The sequence below is a fragment of the Aricia agestis genome, chromosome 2 (assembly GCF_905147365.1).
Source record: "Aricia agestis chromosome 2, ilAriAges1.1, whole genome shotgun sequence".
Lineage (NCBI taxonomy): Eukaryota > Metazoa > Arthropoda > Insecta > Lepidoptera > Lycaenidae > Aricia > Aricia agestis.
In genome coordinates, this window is record NC_056407.1 from 17,656,413 (window position 1) to 17,675,246 (window position 18,834).

General features: G+C 38.4%; 1 protein-coding gene across 1 annotated transcript; it reads right to left on the reverse strand.

The window, feature by feature from the left end:
* Positions 1-1,407: 1,407 nt before the first annotated feature.
* Positions 1,408-2,144, reverse strand: LOC121739689. Its single transcript, XM_042132224.1, has 2 exons — positions 1,635-2,144; positions 1,408-1,425 (listed from the first exon to the last, which is right to left on the reverse strand). The coding sequence occupies exons 1-2, from the start codon at positions 2,142-2,144 to the stop codon at positions 1,408-1,410; spliced, it is 528 nt and encodes a 175-aa protein (XP_041988158.1).
* Between the last annotated feature and the right edge of the window lie 16,690 nt (positions 2,145-18,834).

Consider the following 18,834-nt stretch of genomic DNA (forward strand, 5'->3'; position numbering starts at 1 on the left):
AACTTTCCAAATCTGGCAAAACGGTTACGGCAGATATCTATTGTCAGCAACTGCAAACCATGATGGAAGAAGTAGCTGCTAAACAACCAAGGCTGGTCAATCGCTCTAGGCCACTGCTGCTTCAGGACAACGCTAGACTATACACTGCACAACAGACGGCCACAAAACTGGAGGAGCTGCAATTTTAATGTCTGCGACATTCACCGTCTACTCCGGACCTTGCTCCAACAGATTACTTTTTTTTAACACGGGGAAATGCTTTACGCATCCCCGGCAAATTGGGGATATCGGCCGGGGTATGTGGGACTCCTGTAGTCTACCCACTAAAACCCCATAGTGTTCCACTCCTCGCTTAATGGCTCATTTTCATTGGTCGTTAACTCGTTCGTTATACAGCATGCAGGCAGTCCCCGCAGCCGAGATAACGACCAATGAAAGTTACAAGTCGATACGTGTTCGTTACACCGCCTGCGGGGATTGCCCGCATGCTTTATACAGACCTTGATATCGACCAATGAAATTCATCGGTCGATATACAGCTTGCGGGACGCGAGTTGCTATGTTTCCGACAGTTCCCAATGGCTGCCATACTACTGCAAAGGAGATCTTGGAGATAATGCCTCACGAAATTGAGTGTCTTTTTTCTGAAGTCGTGTTTCTATTTTATTTAATAAATCTTCAAATAAGTCATTAGATAATCTAAAAAAATATCATGATCTACTGTATCACACTCCAAATGCAATTGTAACTCCTTACACAATGTTTCTGAAACACCATGCCTGTTTCTATTTTTCAGTAAAGTTCGCACCCAAAATCTTTTTCTCTTCTCCTTCAGTGACGCTAATAGTTTCTTCTTCAATAAATCACAGCCAGTCAAAATTGCTCCGCGTAACATCAATTGTTGTTCCATGGCAAGAACGTCTGTAACTGGCGACGAACACAGAGGTTCTCCCCAGCCCTGCGGGCCCTATCGACTAATGAAAACGGTTCCCCGAATGCGGGCCCTGTGGCACGCGTTCCAGAAATCTCCCGCACCCCGCATGCGGGCCCTATCGACTAATGAAACGGTTCCCCGAATGCAGGCCCTGTGGCATGCATTTCAGAAATCTCCCGCACCCCGCATGCGGGCCCTATCGACCAATGAAAATGAGCTATAAGGCCGAGTTGCGGGTACGATAGAACCTACCGTAACTCTACCAGGGATCATCTACATTTTGCAGACACGACACCACCCCGCTACTCGGGGATCCGAGTACTACTACTAGAACTATTAGACCTACCAAGTTGTAATTCGGCACGAATGCAGATATTAATGATGCCGACAAAATGATGTAAGTATAAAATCTTTAAAAAATATATATGGTCCCTTCCCTTGGATAGGTTTTTTTTAAATATTACGAGTATTCATTAGATCACTTTTTCTACCTACAATGAAAACGCGAATTTCATCAAACAAGTTTGTCAAACAGATTTGATCGTTTACAGGGCTCTGTAGAGACGGACACGCGGCGCGCGGAAGCGATGAGCGTAGCGATTTTGTCGTACAAATCTACATAATATCATAAAACAAATATCGCTACAGTACTCCCCGTTGAGTCCGTTGACTACGGACGATAGTAGTCTGGGAAACTAACCCTTCGATCGCTTCTGGTAAGTTTTGTTTTCGGAGTCGCCGTGGTCATCGGTGTGGTCTTTTCAGCTAGAGATGATGACTCTGAAGGTGTTGTCACGTAGGCCAGTTTGAGGCGGTCGATGGTCACGGTCTGCTCTTGTTCCTGAACTTCGATCACGTACGCCTTACTAACTCTTCTTATGACCTTGAATGGACCCAGGTACGCCGATTGCAGTGGCTTGCGTTCAGGACCTTGGCGAAGATAGACGTAGGTGGCATCCTTCAAGTGCTTTGGTATGTAAAATGTACGGTTTCCATGCCATGATGTTTCTTGAGGGCCCAATCTGCTGGGGTGGTTGCGTAGACGGTTTCCGAATTCCGATAAGTCTTCGATGGTGCTGGGATTGCTCGTTGAAAAGAATTCTCCCGGCAAGCGAAGAGGTTCACCGTAGACCAGCTCTACGCATGATGCACGCAGGTCCTCCTTCCAGGTGGTCCGAATGCCCAGATTCTGGGTATGACAGGATGCCATTCGGTCGGAAGATCTTCCTTTGTGACCACCATATGCTTATTCCATTCCATTTCATTCACATTGGTGACCCTCGACAGAACACGCCTCCGTCATCATCATCACTCCCCACTCCGCCGCATCGCACCAGCCAGCATCGCCTCATCGGTTACCTCGTCCACTAGCCGCGTACCGCGGCCTGGGCGACTCCGCATCGGCATCATCGGGCTTTCTCACTACACCGACCGGTCAGCAAACAGAGCATATCTGTCTGGTCAGCAAGTAGCATCGGCCCCGCACGGCAACTCCCCGACTCACTGGATCCCGCACCATCACAGTTCTGACTCAATATCGGACTCACTGCAACAGTTCCTACTCACTGGAACTCTCTGGCAGTGGCGACTCAAGCGACAAGACTTCAAGATTGAACCTCCGGTCTTCGGGAGAGTGATGTGGCGGTACCTACAATTCGCCTGACATTCCTACATCGCGCTATCGAAGTTTTCTAAGCGCGTCGGTATATATACGACAGCATAAATGTATTACGTGGGCTGGACATACCACCTCGTCGGTCGAAGGACGCCCCTATTATTCCCACAGCCATATTCTAGCACACATATAATAGTATATACTTCTGGTAAGTACCTACCAGTAGCATTAATTAGATATCAAACTAGTATCAAACTGTTTAAGTAGCTCTCAGCTAATGAATTCGAGTTATTTCTTTAAAGTTCAATCACGGATCCCCATTATGTAATATAGTTTTACCTATATGATATCAAAATAATTAAAACATTTATCGATAGTAATAAATGGTCAAGTGAGTTCGTGGAAGCGAGGACTATTTTAACTCTAATGAGACCACTACAGGTTTACTTCGAGCTTGAACAATACGTTTGTGAGATTTTCTCGGAAATCTAACCCTGCCCGAAGCTCACTTCACCGCTCACTCACTCCGAATTCTCGAGGTTTTTATCTGTCCGCTTTGGCGTGGTTAGGAAAATCTGAAGTTGCGTGGAGGACGGCCGACGAAAATCAAATTGTGCGGCCATTTCGGCGGTCATATTCCGACCGATCATTTACGGTCGTAGATCAAGCAATCCATACTAATATTATAAATGCGAAAGTATCTCTGTCTGTCTGTCTGTCTGTCTCGCTTTTACGCCAAAACTACTGAACCACACACACAGTTATGCTAGAGTCTGAGAAAGGACATAGGCTATATTTTGATGTGGGAAAATATCTTATTTCCATGAAAATATCGATGAAAATTAATTCGCATTGCGCGTGGCCAGCGCTCATCCCGGGGGTCCTGGGTTCCAGTCCGGCAGGCGGAACAAAAAGTTTTCAATGTTCCTGGGTCTTAAATGTGTATTAAAATAATATTTCAAAAATCTTAAATATATTTTATGTATAATATTATAAAAAATCCAGAAATATATCGATGCAATGAACATTTTAGTTCTAATACGATTCAACAGATGGCGTTTTATTTTTTACTTCAGTGTAACATAGAACTAATCATACTTATAATTAGTTATTATGTTTTTGTTTATAGTTTTTAATACGTTAGAATAATATGTTTAATAATGTTATCACTTGGTATAATAATAATCAATATATCTTATCTTATACTTTATTGCGCACATCACAGTTACAAACACACACATAAAATTAAGAACATATAAAATGAAGAGTTGACAATAGAAGGCGCTCTAAAATAAAGGAGTTCGAGTGTACCGTGTTGGCCTGTATTCCATCCAGAAAATATATCAATGCAATCAACATTTTAATTCTAATATATGAAAACAGATGGCGTTTTATTTTTTACTTCATTATTGTAACAGAACTAATCATACCTACTTTATTAAATATTGTTTTTATTCATAACTAGCTGTTGCCCGCGACTTCGTCCGCGTGGACTTTAGTTTATAGCGCGCGGTGTCAACAAAATTTGTGTCAAATTTAAAAACTTTTTAAAACCCTGGTAAGTGGTACCCCTCTTAGGGCCGCGCTACACCGGAATTGCAGCGCTGAAAGTGCTCGCCTCGCCGCTGCCATTCCGGTGTAGCACGGCCCTTAATTAATCATAATACCCAAAAACAGCTGTGCAGTGTGCACATAATCTATACTAATATTATAAATGCGAAAGTATCTCTGTCTGTCTGTCTGTCTGTCTGTCAGTCTCGCTTTCACGCCAAACGCCAAAACTACCGAACCGATTGTAATGAAAATTTTATATACAGATAGTATAAAGCCTGAGAAAGGACATAGGCTACTTTTTTACTGAAAAAAAGGGTTGTAAGGGGGTGAAAATGCGTAAATTTGTTCAAATTAAGTTAGTTCCAAAAATTCATAATAGATGGTACCGTGCGTTTTTTACATCGCGCTGACGCTTGCTCAAAAGTCTTTCTATAAGAGGTGGTATCATCTACCATCTAAGTTCCGATTTTTTTCGATTGTTGATCTATTCTACGGTAGGTATTAAATAACTCAGTACTTTATCTGTGCAGTGACGTAACCTTAAACCTATCAATGATAAATAGTTTATGGGTAAAGTTTTGTAATTGGGGGCTAAATAAGCTTTAAAATTTGGCATAAAATATAAAGTTTAATATAAAAAAATGAAATACTTATTATGTGCACACTGGACAGCTGTATTGATTTAAGGGGTACCAGGGTTTTTTTATAAAAGCATTTGACACCAATTTTGTTGACATCGCGCGCTATAAACTATAAAGTCCACGCGGACGAAGTCGCGGGCAACAGCTAGTACTAATATAAAAATACTAATACTAATAAAAGTATACAGCGAATACAAGGTGTTCACATGTCTATCATAGTTTTTGTCTGACACATTGGTCTATTGTGTTGGAAACGTCAAATTATGACGTTTCCAACAAAAACAAGCACACCTCGTACAGCTACTACGATACGATACGATGAGTAAATATTTTGGTTGGGTTTAGGTTCAAGGACTTTATTCTCACCTTACAATATGTCACTTAGATGAGAACAAAAAAATACAAGAATAAGATATGAACATACATTGCCTTCGTCAGTTAACAACTAGATAATATTCACTCAGTGTTTAATTTAATATTTATAATCTATACTTATAAAATTACATGTGCTGACTGACTGACTAACTGATTCATCATCGCTGAGCAAAAACTGTTAAAGTTACAGTCACGAAATTTGGTAGGTAGGGTTGTTTTATTAAGTAGACACCCACTAAGGAAGGAATTTTGAAAATTTTACCCCGAAGGGGGTGAAATAGGGGTTGAAAGTGTGAATGAAAATCCGTTATTTCTTGAGTTAGAAACATGAAACTTTATTTTTAGTCTAATGATTAAATATTAATGGATATGTGTTTAAGCGTTTCTGGAAATTCTACCCCCAAGGGGGTGAAATAGTGGTTGAAAGTGTGAATGAAAGTCCGTTATTTCTTGAGTTAGAAACATGAAGCTTTATTATTGGGCTACTGATTAAAAACAAAAAAATACATATTTAAGGATTTTCGAAAAACCTACCCCTAAAGGGGTGGAATAAGGGTTGAAAGTTAGTATAAAAAACCTATTGATTAAGAATAAATAAATACGTTAAAAAGAAATAAATTGTCATTATTAATACAGTTTTTAATTCAACTCCAGTTAATTTATGTATTTTATTTGAATCCTCCGCTCGCCAAATACGATAAAATATAGACGACGCGACCCAACGTGCAACGCCCCACCGTAGTGGGGCGTTGGTGCGTGCGTGCGTGTGTGCGTGTGTAGTGTGGCGTAACATCAGTGTTGCCATATATAAAGATTTCTCCGTATTTATACAGATTTTTGGTGAGTAATACAGATAAGTACTGGATACAGATATTTATACAGAATTACAGAGTTTTGTAAATATGATTAATTTTGTTACAACGAAACAGGCTAAATACAGACACCATTGAAAGTCTTTTGCATTCATGATACAAAGTAACTGATTGGTGCAAAACCATGCTATAATCTAGAGGTTGATGAGCAGTTGCTGTCGAAAAATAAAAAAAATACAGATAAAAATAATATTAATTCTATCTTATTGCTATGTTCTTTTAAAGGGCCTGTTTCACCACTTCCGGATAAGTGCCGGATACTTAACTTGACAGATAAAGTATGGAGAATCTTTCAAAAAAGTTGTGGACAGCCTATCCGGTACTTTATCAGGAAGTGGTGAAACAGGCCCTTAGTGTGTTTAATATTTTTTTTCTATTAGATTTTAAATTTTTATTTAAAATAAAAAGTTACCAATCTATACATATAATAAAATCGTAAGAGACTCAATTCTGTACCTACATTAAATATTTTTGAAAAATAATACTTGGAACGTGATCTACAATCGATATGGAAGCCAAAAATATAGTTTTTAGAATTTTTGTCTGTTTGTCTGATTGTCTGTTTGTCTGTATGTATGTCCGGGATAAACTCAGAAAGTACTGGATGGATTTACTTCAAATTTTGCACGAATATTACTTAGAGGTCGGGTCAACACATAGGCTATATATTATTACGATATCACCTAGGGTGGGGGGGAGGGGCTCAAGTTTCATTATTTTTGCTCATTTCGCTAAAACGGTGCGTTGTAGAGAAAAAAAGTTTGGTACATAATGAAAGCTCATAAAAATTTCTACAAATTTTTCCTCTACACTTTGTATCTATCTCCACTCCTTGCCTTGCTATGAGCTTTTATCTATCTTATCTATACAGATTTCGAGTGTCGTTTGATTTATATGCAGCGAGCTTCGGCGCCGGTCGTTTCTTGGGGGGGGGCTGCGCCCTCCCCAAACTCATCCCCCCCCCCTCCATGAAATTTTCTTTGAACAAAACGATGTCGCGTAGACGTATTTCTCCTTTTTTAAGAACAAAGTTAAAAACTACACTAAACATACGGTTTTCGAGTATCATTTGATTTGGGGGGCTGCGCCCCCCCAAACCCCCCCTTCCACCATGGAACTGGTACCTATAACGACATGGTGTCGTGGCGTTTGTATTGCGCCTTATTTCTCCTTTTTAGGAACAAACTAAGTCATCTATCTATACATATAATAAAATCGTAAGAGACTCAATTCTGTACATTGAATATTTTTGAAAAATAATACTTGGAACGTGATCAACAATCGATATGGAAGCCAAAAATATAGTTTTTAGAATTTTTGTCTGATTGTCTGTTTGTCTGTGTGTATGTCCGGCTGCGCCCCCCCCCCCCCCAACTGCCCCCCCCTCCTACTTATAATTTTCTTTAAACAAAACGATGTTTCGTAGACATATTTCTCCTTTTTTAAGCACAAATTTAAAAACTACACTAAACATACGGTTTTCGAGTGTCATTTGATTTCAAACCCCGCTCAAAAAATTGTTTCGCCGAGTGAGTGAGTTTACCGGAGGCCCAATCCCCTACCCTATTCCCTTCCCTTCCCATCCCTATCCCCCTCTATTACCCTATTCCCTCTTAAAAGGCCGGCAACGCACCTGCAGCTCATCCATGGGCGACGGAAGTTGCTTTCCATCAGGTTACCCGTTTGCTCGTTTGCCCCCTTATTTCATAAAAAAAAGGTACTAGAAGACTTTAAAGTATCTACATACCAAACAACAAAAGAGGTTCATCGGTTTGGGCTTGAAGAGGTAACAGACAGATAGACTTTCGCATTAGTAATATTAGTAAGGATCTTCTAATTAACCCATATTGTATACTAACTTGTATTGAATCAAAATTTTGATCAAAACACTTAAACTCAAAACAATATTGAAACTCGAAAGCAGACATCGATAATGTTGTATTCGAAAATGTTAGTGTCTAAGTTCTAACTCAGAACGCTTATTAAGCTATTTGTTGCCGACTAGTCGGTTGGGTTTAATGAAATCTGAATATTCTGAGATATCCGAATTCGGATTACATTTTAGATAGGAATCGATAAACATTTCGCCACTTTCTATCGCTTCGTAAGGCTTAACTCACTGGGGCAGAGTCAAAGCTTTGCGACGCGTCATGTTTTTCGCAAAGGATACTCAATACCTACCCATTGTTCTAATATTTAAGTTCCTGCTATGAAAATTTGCTCATCAACGCGACGCTTCCATATTTTCATACCAGAAATTTGTTTGTACCATCGAGGAAGTTGATTCCTATGCAATTGACAGACCAACGTTATTTGGTCGAATATGTCAATTCAATGTTAATTGTGATCTGTCAGCTGGGTTTGACGTAACGCGACCAGACTACTTAGGTCTCCGATTTGCATAGGAATCAACTTCTCTGATAGTACTTATGCTTTGGCGAAAAACGTGACGTATCGCTTCAACTTTGCCCAAGTGTGAATTGAGCCTAAATGTTCGTCCTCACTCATCAAGACCTGTTCTAAAACGTAACTTATTACCCGATATCGATCAGTAATCGAATCAGCATCACATCGTTAAATATTAATCCCTAATCACGTGTGCTCTAATCATGCGGCGTTCTATAAATAAAAATAAAATACGTTTATTTCAGGCTTTTTACAGTATATATTAAGTCTATGTTTTAACCCATATTTTATTAGTAAACGATAAACCTAAAAACTATGTTGGTAATAGTTACAAAAAATAAATTTGTTTAAGTATTTGCCAGTTCTGGCGCTCTGGGCACATGCTCATATTTTTTGTATGGAATATGAATCCAGCGCCCTATGAAATTTAAATTTTGACTAAAAGCATTTAGCGTTTAGGTATTTTTCGACTAAGACAAAAATTGCAAGAAATAATTCAGAAAATAACAATAAAGAATACTACCTATGTGGAATTAACTTCAATTAAATTAATTTTTACCCATTGAACTGTTTTTAATTAAACTGATACAAATGTAATTGGTAACAAAACGAATTTATAACAAATCCATTTTCTCAAGATTATCCAAACCATGAGATAGTTGGGAGAATATAGACTTAAGGCTCATACATAACTGCGAATTCGCATCGCATTGCAAATATAATTCTACGCCAAAATTCATAATAAAAATGACATTGCGAACTGCGATGCGATGCGATTTCGCAGTTTTGTGTGGGAGCCCTAATGAAGTTTTGTAAGTCGCGGTTTGAACTATAGCTAATATCTCTGCTAATATGTAGAATCTTGATGAATATAATATCTCTTAATTCCTGGAACTGGCGCGGGCGTGATCATTGATCCAATGCCTTTACATAATAGTAATCCTCCACGTGCCACGTATTTCTCCGAACCAAACACCGACAAACATAATGAGTTTTGATAGCTGGAACTTTCTATCACTGGGCACAGATATATTATATTAGTAGTACCAACCCTGGGACCGTTTCTTACACCTAGTACGATCTTCATTTACGGCGGAACCTTACATCAATCCGAGATTCAAGGTATAAGAATTGAGTCCCTGAGTTCAAAACAGGAAACACCGACGAGAGGAAAATGAAAACTTAATTGAATTTTAAGAAGGTTCATTGAGTCAGCGGCCGACATAATGCGGTTCAATTATTATTTATAACATAGCAATAAATATAACAAGAGAGAGTAAAATATGTATTTAATATTATTTTACACTGCCTTGTTATGTTATATTTTAATGTATTTATTTGAATATTATGGTGGTACTTCACATGGCTGTTTGTATTTGCGTATCTGCGGGGCTAAAATGGTCACATTTAGCAATTCCTCTCAATCAATTCAGTAAATGAATTGTCAAAACTGTCAAACTGACAAATGTCAAGTCAGTACAAAAATACAGAAATGAATTGCAAGCAGAGTTGCATTTTGCGATTTTAGAAAAATGAATCATATTATGATTCATATCATGATTCTTCAAAGCGATCATTTTAGCCCCGCTGATGTATTCGCCAAACAATGACCATGAGTAGACGGTATGTTTGACAAGGTATTGGCCTTATTTGCCTATTTGACAAATATGACCTATACGTACCCGTACCCGTACCTTTTTCGGTTTTTGACGCACATCAAAAGAGTCAAATAAGCAAGTAAATAAAATCAAGTAAAAGTTTGGTATTTGACGTCCATGTGTGAAAGGCCATATTTGTCTTTATTTGCTTGTTTGTGTTTTTTTAATTATTATTAATATACGCCAATAATTTTGCCAAATGCAACAAATAGCCAAAAGCAAATACCAAAAGCCATGTGAAGTGCCACCATTAGAAAAGCTGTGATTGTATTCTGAAAAAATAATCAGCCAAGTGCGAGTCAGACTCGCGCACGAAGTGTTCCGTACCGTTGTAGAGCAAAAATAGGCCAAAAATTGTAGTTTTTGTATGGGAGCCCCCATTAAATATTTATATTACTTATTTTAATTTTATGCTCAATTGTTAAAGTACACATATTATGTAATAAAGGATTTTGTGAAAATTTCATGTGCCTCCCTAAATTGCCATTATTGATATCGAGCAAAAAATAGCAAAAAAATTACGTTTGTTGTATGGGAGTCCCACTTTAATATTTAATTTATTTTGTTTTTAGTATTTGTTGTTAAAACGGCAACAGATATACGTACTTTGTGAAAATTTCAGAAATCTAGCTATAGCGGTTCTTGAGATATGGCCTGGAGACAGACAGACGGACAGACAGACATCGAAGTCTTAGTACAATAGGGTCCCGGATTTTATCCTTTGGGTACGGAACCCTAAAAACACGGGATTTTAGCGGCGTGTGGACTGGCTCTAAGCCTGGTGCAATATATTAATGTTCATCAGTAGTCAGTACGACGTTTAAGACGAATCGTTCTTCAATGATATGAGATCGTTTAAGGGATGTGGGGCACGTCTGGGGGATTACGGCTTATTTCCCGCCTCTTTTTCTTCGTTTGACACTAATCCCGCCCCCGCAGCCGCACCACCGATATTATATCCCAGTATCGGGTATCCCAGTATCGGCTAATGGTTTTCGTTATTGCCAACAAGTCTCAAATCAATTCTCGTGCAATTTTCCCGGCCACATAAAATAACATTATTGTTGTTCGGTACTCGTAATTTTCGTTTTTGGAGCATCTGATTACTTAATGTCTATACATATAATAAAACTGTAGAAATTACAATTCTGTACATTAAAGATATCCAAAAAATAATAAGCGGGGGCTGTTACTACATCGCTATAGAAGCCAAAACTGTGGTTAGTTTTTTGTCTGTCTGTCTGTCTGTCTGTCTGTCTGTCTGTCTGTATGTTTGTTCCAGCATCACACGAAAACTACTGATCCGATTTGAATGCGGTTTTCGCAGATATATTTATCTTCTCCCAACTTAACATCTGGTGTACAAAAATTTTTCCCCCCACCTCCCCAAGGGGTCAAAAGAGGGGGTAAGATTTTGTACCAAACTTTTTTCTTCAACGGACTAACTTCATATTATTAACTGTATTTTCTAATTTAATATCTGGTGTATACAATTTTTCCCCCACCCCTTTAAGGGGGCCGAAGAGGGGGTCAGATATTGTATCAAACTTTTTTTTTAACATGAAAACTACTGATCCGATTTGAATATGGTTTTCGCAGATATATTTGTCTTCTCCCAACTTAACATATGGTGTACAAAAATTTTTCCCCCCACCTCTCCAAGGGGTCAAAAGAGGGGGTAAGATTTTGTACCAAACTTTTTTCTTCAACGGACTAACTTCATATTATTAACTGTATTTTCCAATTTAACATCTGGTGTATACAATTTTTCCCCCACCCCTTTAAGGGGGCCGAAGAGGGGGTCAGATATTGTATCAAACTTTTTTTTTAACATGAAAACTACTGATCCGATTTGAATATGGTTTTCGCAGATATATTTGTCTTCTTCCAACTTCATATCTGGTGTATAAAATTTCCCCCCCCACCCCTCAAACGCACCAAAGAGGGGTCAAATTTTGTATCAAACTTTTTTCTTCAACGGACTAACTTCATATTATTAACTGTATTTTCCAATTTAACATCTGGTGTATACAATTTTTCCCCCACCCCTTTAAGGGGGCCGAAGAGGGGGTCAGATATTGTATCAAACTTTTTTTTTTATATGAAAACTACTGATCCGATTTGAATATGGTTTTCGCAGATATATTTGTCTTCTTCCAACTTCATATCTGGTGTATAAAATTTTTCCCCCCCACCCCTCAAACGCACCAAAGAGGGGGCAGATTTTGTATTAAACTTTTTTCTTGAAAAAAATAATATGCGGGAGGCTTTGCTCCTGCCCTTACTTGGGGGGGCTGGGCCCCCCCAGACCCCCCCCCCCTCCTGGTAATGTTGCTAAGCAAAATGGTGTTGCGTCGTTAGTGTTGAGTTTTACTTCTCCTTCTTTAGAATCAAAGTAAGTTATTTATTAAAAGTGAAATAATCTAACCAAAACTAAACATGCAGATTTTGCGTGTCGTTTGATTAATATGCGGGAGGCTTTGCTCCTGCCCTTACTTGGGGGGGCTGCGCCCCCCCAAACCCCCCCCCCCCTCCTGGTAATGTTGCTAAGCAAAATGGTGTTGCGTCGTTAGTTTTGAGTCTTACTTCTCCTTCTTTAGAATCAAAGTAAGTTATTTACTAAAAGCGAAAATAATCTAACCAAAACTAAACATGCAAATTTTGCGTGTCGTTTGATTAACATGCGGGAGGTTTTGCCCCCGGCCGGTACTTGGGGGGGCGCAGCCCCCCAAACCCCCCCTCCGGGTAATGTTGCTAAGCAAAATGGTGTTGCGTCGTTAGGGTTGACTTTTACTTCTCCTTCTTTAGAATCAAAGTAAGTTATTTATTTAAAGTGAAATTAATCTAACCAAAACTAAACATGCAGATTTTGCGTGTCGTTTGATTAACATGCGGGAGGCTTTGCCTCCGGCCGGTACTTGGGGGGGCTGGGCCCCCCATACCCCCCCCCCCTGCCTGGTAATGTTGCCAAGCAAAAACATGTTGCGTTGTTAGTGTTGAGTTTTAATTCTTATTCCTTAGGAACAAACTAAGTTATTAATTAATAGTGAAACATGTGAAACATACAGATTTCGAGTGTCATTTGATTAATATGAGGGAGGCTTTGCCTGGATATGGACAGACGGACAGGCTGATATTATATCTTTGTACTCGGGTTCCGTTTTTTACCATTTGAGTAAGGGACCATAAAAAGGAGAGAATTATCCATTTCCGTTATTATACAATGGTAACGCCTACGAACTCGCGGGAAACAGCTATCCATACTAATATTATAAATGCGAAAGTGTATTTGTTTGCTTGTCCTTTCTTCGCAGCCTAACGAAGCAACCAATTGACTTGATTTTTGGCATCGACTTAGTTGAAATGATAGAGAGTAACATAGGCTACTTTTGGTCTTGGAAAAACATCATGTTTCTAAAGGAGATTTGCAAGAATATTCGTATTGTACACGATTTTCGAATTTCACGCGAGCGAAGCCGCGGGCAAAAGCTAGTTATATAATATAATACTAGATGACGCCCGCAACTCCGTTGCGCCAAAATTCGTTTATCGCGCGGGAACCGTATATTTTTCCGGGATAAAAAGTATCCTATGTCCTTTCCCGGGACTTAAAGGATCTCCATACTACATTTCAGCAAAATTGGTTCAGCGGTTTGTGCGTGAAGAGGTAACAGACAGACAGACAGACAGACAGACAGACACATTTTCGCATTTATAATATTAGTATGTATAGTATGGATTTCTTCAAGTTTTTTGTCAAGAGACCGTCCAAAATCCATCGGAGACCATCATCGAAAAATATGAATAATATGTAAATGCAAATCTGGGATATAAATTAAATTGTAAAATTATACAGTTTTAGTGAAATCTACTCTGAGCGTCGCCGTTTGTCATCGTGAGCTGTAAGCCGCAAAAAGGGCTCCATTTGCATAAGACAATAGCAAATTAAAAGACAACGTATCTTTGATCTGAATTGCCCGGTGCGGCCCGGTGCGGCCCGGGGATTGCGGCTCTAAGGGCCTTATCTCACTGGCAATTAGCGAGCGATTTGAAAGCGACGCGACTGCGCAGCGCACACGCCGAGATGACGCGGACGGTGCACGCAGCTTGCCTTCGGCGTTTTGGACACTCAGCAGCAAAATGGATTCTGACGTCACTCCCTAGACGAGTCTACTATATAATTTAATAATAATCTGTGTAGACGAGTGTACAAAATGGCGTCGACGCCACGCCGCGACGACGCTGCGCTGTCGCGACGTGCACGCCGCGCAATCGCGGCGTGTGCGCTGCACAGTCGCGTCGCTTTCAAATCGCTCGCTAATCGCCAGTGTGATAAAGCCCTAATATTAATTTCTTTACTCGTCATAACAACTGCTTATCTAGATCTCGCTTAATTAGTTGTGTAATTGTTTAGGCTAGATTTGCCTGCGTTTGTCGTGTCAATGTACTCCCTATTTCAACATCACAGAATTTTGCTGCTTAGTTTTTATCCATTGTGACATGTTGTGTATGTATCTGTCGCAGTCATCTGGTTTAATCTGCGATTCGATTGAATGACTAGCGTTTTCATAGAATGAAACCATTCAATTGAATGACTAAAGGACAACTCGTCAAGACGTTGACTGTGACGTTTAACGTTTTGACTAAAAGTCATGTATAGTGAAGTTGTTAAATGGGATGCTATAATTTTTTTAAGTAGTCGTTGACGGGGGTAGTAATAGGTTAATGCACGCTGTCATATTATTTTATAACAAATAAAGCACTTTAAAGTAAATTTAATCGACAAATTAATATCAACACAGTGCAATCAGCTGTGCGAGCTGTTTGACGCCATATTTGTTTTAGTGACAACAGTAGTGGGAAAAAAGTGGAATACGTTCAATTACCTGACTGATTTCATATCCGCTATCTTCAAAAGGCTATATTACAAATCGCTAACTAGTTGGACGTTGAGTGAAGATCGTTCAATCGTCGTTCGGCCGAGTCATTCAATTGAATGGTGTCATTCTATGAAAACGCTAACTCATTGAGTCGAATCGCAAATTGAACAAGATGACTGCGACAGATACATACACAACATGTCACAATGGATAAAAACTAAGCAGCAAAATTCTGTGATGTTGAAATAGAGAGTACATTGACATATCGATAATCGATATTATAGATTCCTGGTAGCATGACGCTACATTATAACGGTTCTTTTTATACTTGTATATCGAATAAAGAAATAAAAATTCAGTAATCCGTGAAGTCAAGTAGTAAGGGAAACCTTTCTTTTTGTACTATCAGAAAAGTTGCTTCATAGGCAGATGGCGGACCTACGTAGTTTGGTCGAGTTATGTCAAACCCAGCTGACAGATCACGACTGACATTGAATTGACATAATTCAACCAAATGACGAAGATCCGTCAACTGCCAAGAATCAATTTCTTCGATGATACATATCGAAACTGAAACGCTGAAACATAGAACAGGAAACAAGAAGCAATGACGAACATAATAAATTAATTATTATGATTCCCCTAAAGTACACAAACTACATCCACAAAAAATATATTAATATGAACTGTAACCGAGTTATAAGAGCATAAAGATTTTCATTATATTATTATATATTATGATGTGGAGCGAATGTGGCGATGGTTTACGGCCGCTGCGAGCGTTATGGCCAATAATAAACTAACCATTAAGGTGGTGCACATGCGTCCTCGACGAGATCGATCCAATAATATTAATACTCAATAGGATTATTGGCAAATATGAGGATGTCATTATTATTATAATATTATACATCCTCATATTTGCCATCTGCCTCTAATGAAAGACGATCCCAATGAGGTTGTTTGATATTCTAGTTGCCACCAGGTGCCGCTATGTAGCTATGTAGCCTATTTGACACTATAGACCCTAAGATTTATCGTGGCAAATAGGCATATTATATCGTGACATAATATGACAACAGTTTGACACGATAGACCCTAAGGCTATGTCGCAGCCTACTGGTTAAAATAGCCGTTCAATCAAACAGCTAGCCCTTTGACTGAACAATGCCATTCAATCACAAGTCTATCTTTTTAATTAAAAATTTGACTCGCATAAAACGTTAACACCACAGCTGATTCAAACGCCGCCGTCTAATTGAATTAGTTCAGCGCTCACCACTGCGGCGCGGCGCTTGGTGCGTTTTATTAACAATAATAATATGGCGTCAACTAGCCGGTGTTTGTGGTTATTTTAAGATATTTTTCGGAAATAAAGTAGTTAATATTCGTTACAAGTTTTATCAAAGAGACAGAAATTTTGGGGGCACATACGAGTGATACGAGTGAGTAAAAAATTTAACAAATATTCGACTAGAAATTATGAGATTATGAAATGCATCAATAAGGTGTTTATTGCAATTCTATAACTTAATCCCTGAATAATAATCTTCCAAGAAATTATAAAAAGTTTACCTATTCTCTAATAGTCCTTTAATTTGCCATTTAACCAGTTGGCTAAGCATTGTCTAGCTGTAGTGTTGGACGTTGCAGTCAACAAGTCGGCTAAACGACGTATGTGATTGAATGGCTTTGTTCAGTCAGAGGGCGGTTTCATTGAACGGCTATTTTAACCAGTTGGCTGCGACAGCAAATAGAAAATTTCAAACACCCTCATTGTTTGGAGTGCTAAAGAAAAGAAAACCTATATTTCATATGCGAATGAGTAAAGTACTAAGATGTTTTCTAACTAAATCCTTAGCATTATGAGTGCGCTATATTTCACAGATTCTACGATAAAACTCAAATTTTATCGCAGAATCCGCATAAACATATCCAATGATATTAGCAGCAGAACGAGCCAAACGCGAGATAAACATAACGCCGAACATAACCTTCCATCGGCAGGCGAGTCATAAACAACGGCGCTACAGGCGTCGGGCACAACCCGCGAAGCCGTAATTCGCGGTATAATTTATTTCAAGCAAAAGAGCACCGAAGCCAGGCGTTTGTTCCCATTAACGCGCAGGTCATGAAAAATCGCTTAGAGCGGCAATAGCGGGGAAGTCATTTATCGTTTTTAGGGTTCCGTGCCGAAAGGGACCCGATTACTAAGACTTCGTTGTCTGTCCGTCTGTATGTCACCAGGCTGTAACTCAAGAACGGTAATAGCTAGAGAGTTGAAATTTTCACAAATTGTGTATATCCGTGGCCGCTGTAACAACAAATACAAACAAAATAAAATTAATATTTAAGAGGATACACCAGGGGCTAGAGAAATGAAAAAAAGTCCGTGTAATATCTATAGCTGTCTCCCTTACCTCAAGCCTATACCGCAGAACGCGATGGAGACAACTGCAGAAAATCAACGATTCGTTGTCCCCTGATTCCTTCTCCAAAACTTAACCGATTTAAGTACTTTTCATTAAAGATTAAAGAAAGGCTTGAGATGTGTTCCTGTTTTTTTTTTGTTTAATCTAGCCAAATCTGTTTATATATATCTTATATCTTTAAACGAGCAATTCTTGTATATATATATACAAGAATTATATATATATATATATATATATATATATATATATATATATATATATATATATATATATATATATATATATATATATATATATATATATATATATATATATATATATATATATATATATATTTGGAATCTCGGAATCGGCTCCAACGATTTTCATGAAATTTAGTATATAGGGGGTTTCGGTATATCTAGAAAATGTCATTCGGTCAAACAACTAGTTTAATAATTAAATTATGAAAAAAAGAAAACATAAGGACATTGTATTAGTGGCCGTAGATATTCAGAAAAAAATTTTTAACTCTACTAGCATTATCCAGGGAGGAAATAGGGGACGACGTTTGTATGGAAAAAAGGGCGGTGTGGACTCCTCTTAAGGGGGACTCCCATACAACAAACGTGATTTTTTTGGCCTTTTTTGTTCAACATCAATAATGACAAAACGCTGGCCCATTAAAATTTTAATGTTATTTGATTTTTGGCTTCTCTGAGTATTAGTCTATCACCCATATTTATTTCATATTTTTAAAATAATATTTTGGGTATTATAAATGACAAAAGCTTTATTGAATCGAAAATTATCTTATGACTTTAACTGTATTCTTGCATTACTCTATGAAACATAACTAAAAAAACCGGTGAAGATACGATACAACTAAGCTTTCGCTGTAAGATTCCCCAGAAGAACGGAGTAATCGGCTGGTACGCTCGAAATCTAAAGCGAAAAATACGTCGTATTATGTTCTTACAGCCGTAAATCTCAAGCGGTTTGGTGGTTTTATAAAGTCAATAAACAATGTTAGAATTGAAACAATATCGCTTATTAGTTGTATTATACTTTTTCCAATTATTTCAATAATTTTTTATACCATTACAATTATTTTGATATGGTTAAACAGGTAAAAAAATTAACTTTCATATGAGACATGACACATTTGTTTTGGACCACTGTACGCTGCACTATAAACAATATAGCTTATTTTGTCTCTTCTGAACAAAACGATTTTTGATAATACGCCTTTATTGCCCGGGGCCAGCGAAAAGGCAGGCAGTTGAAATTTTCACAGAATCTTCAATTTTATGTGTACGTTAATAATTAATAATAAAATTAAAATAAAATTATAATTTAAGGGGGGCTTCCATACAAAAACACAACTTTCGGCCTATGTTTTCCTCTATAACGGTACGGAACCCTTCGTGCGCGAGTCTGACTCGCACATGACCGATTTTACTTATGAGCAGAGGTTTCGAAACTCTT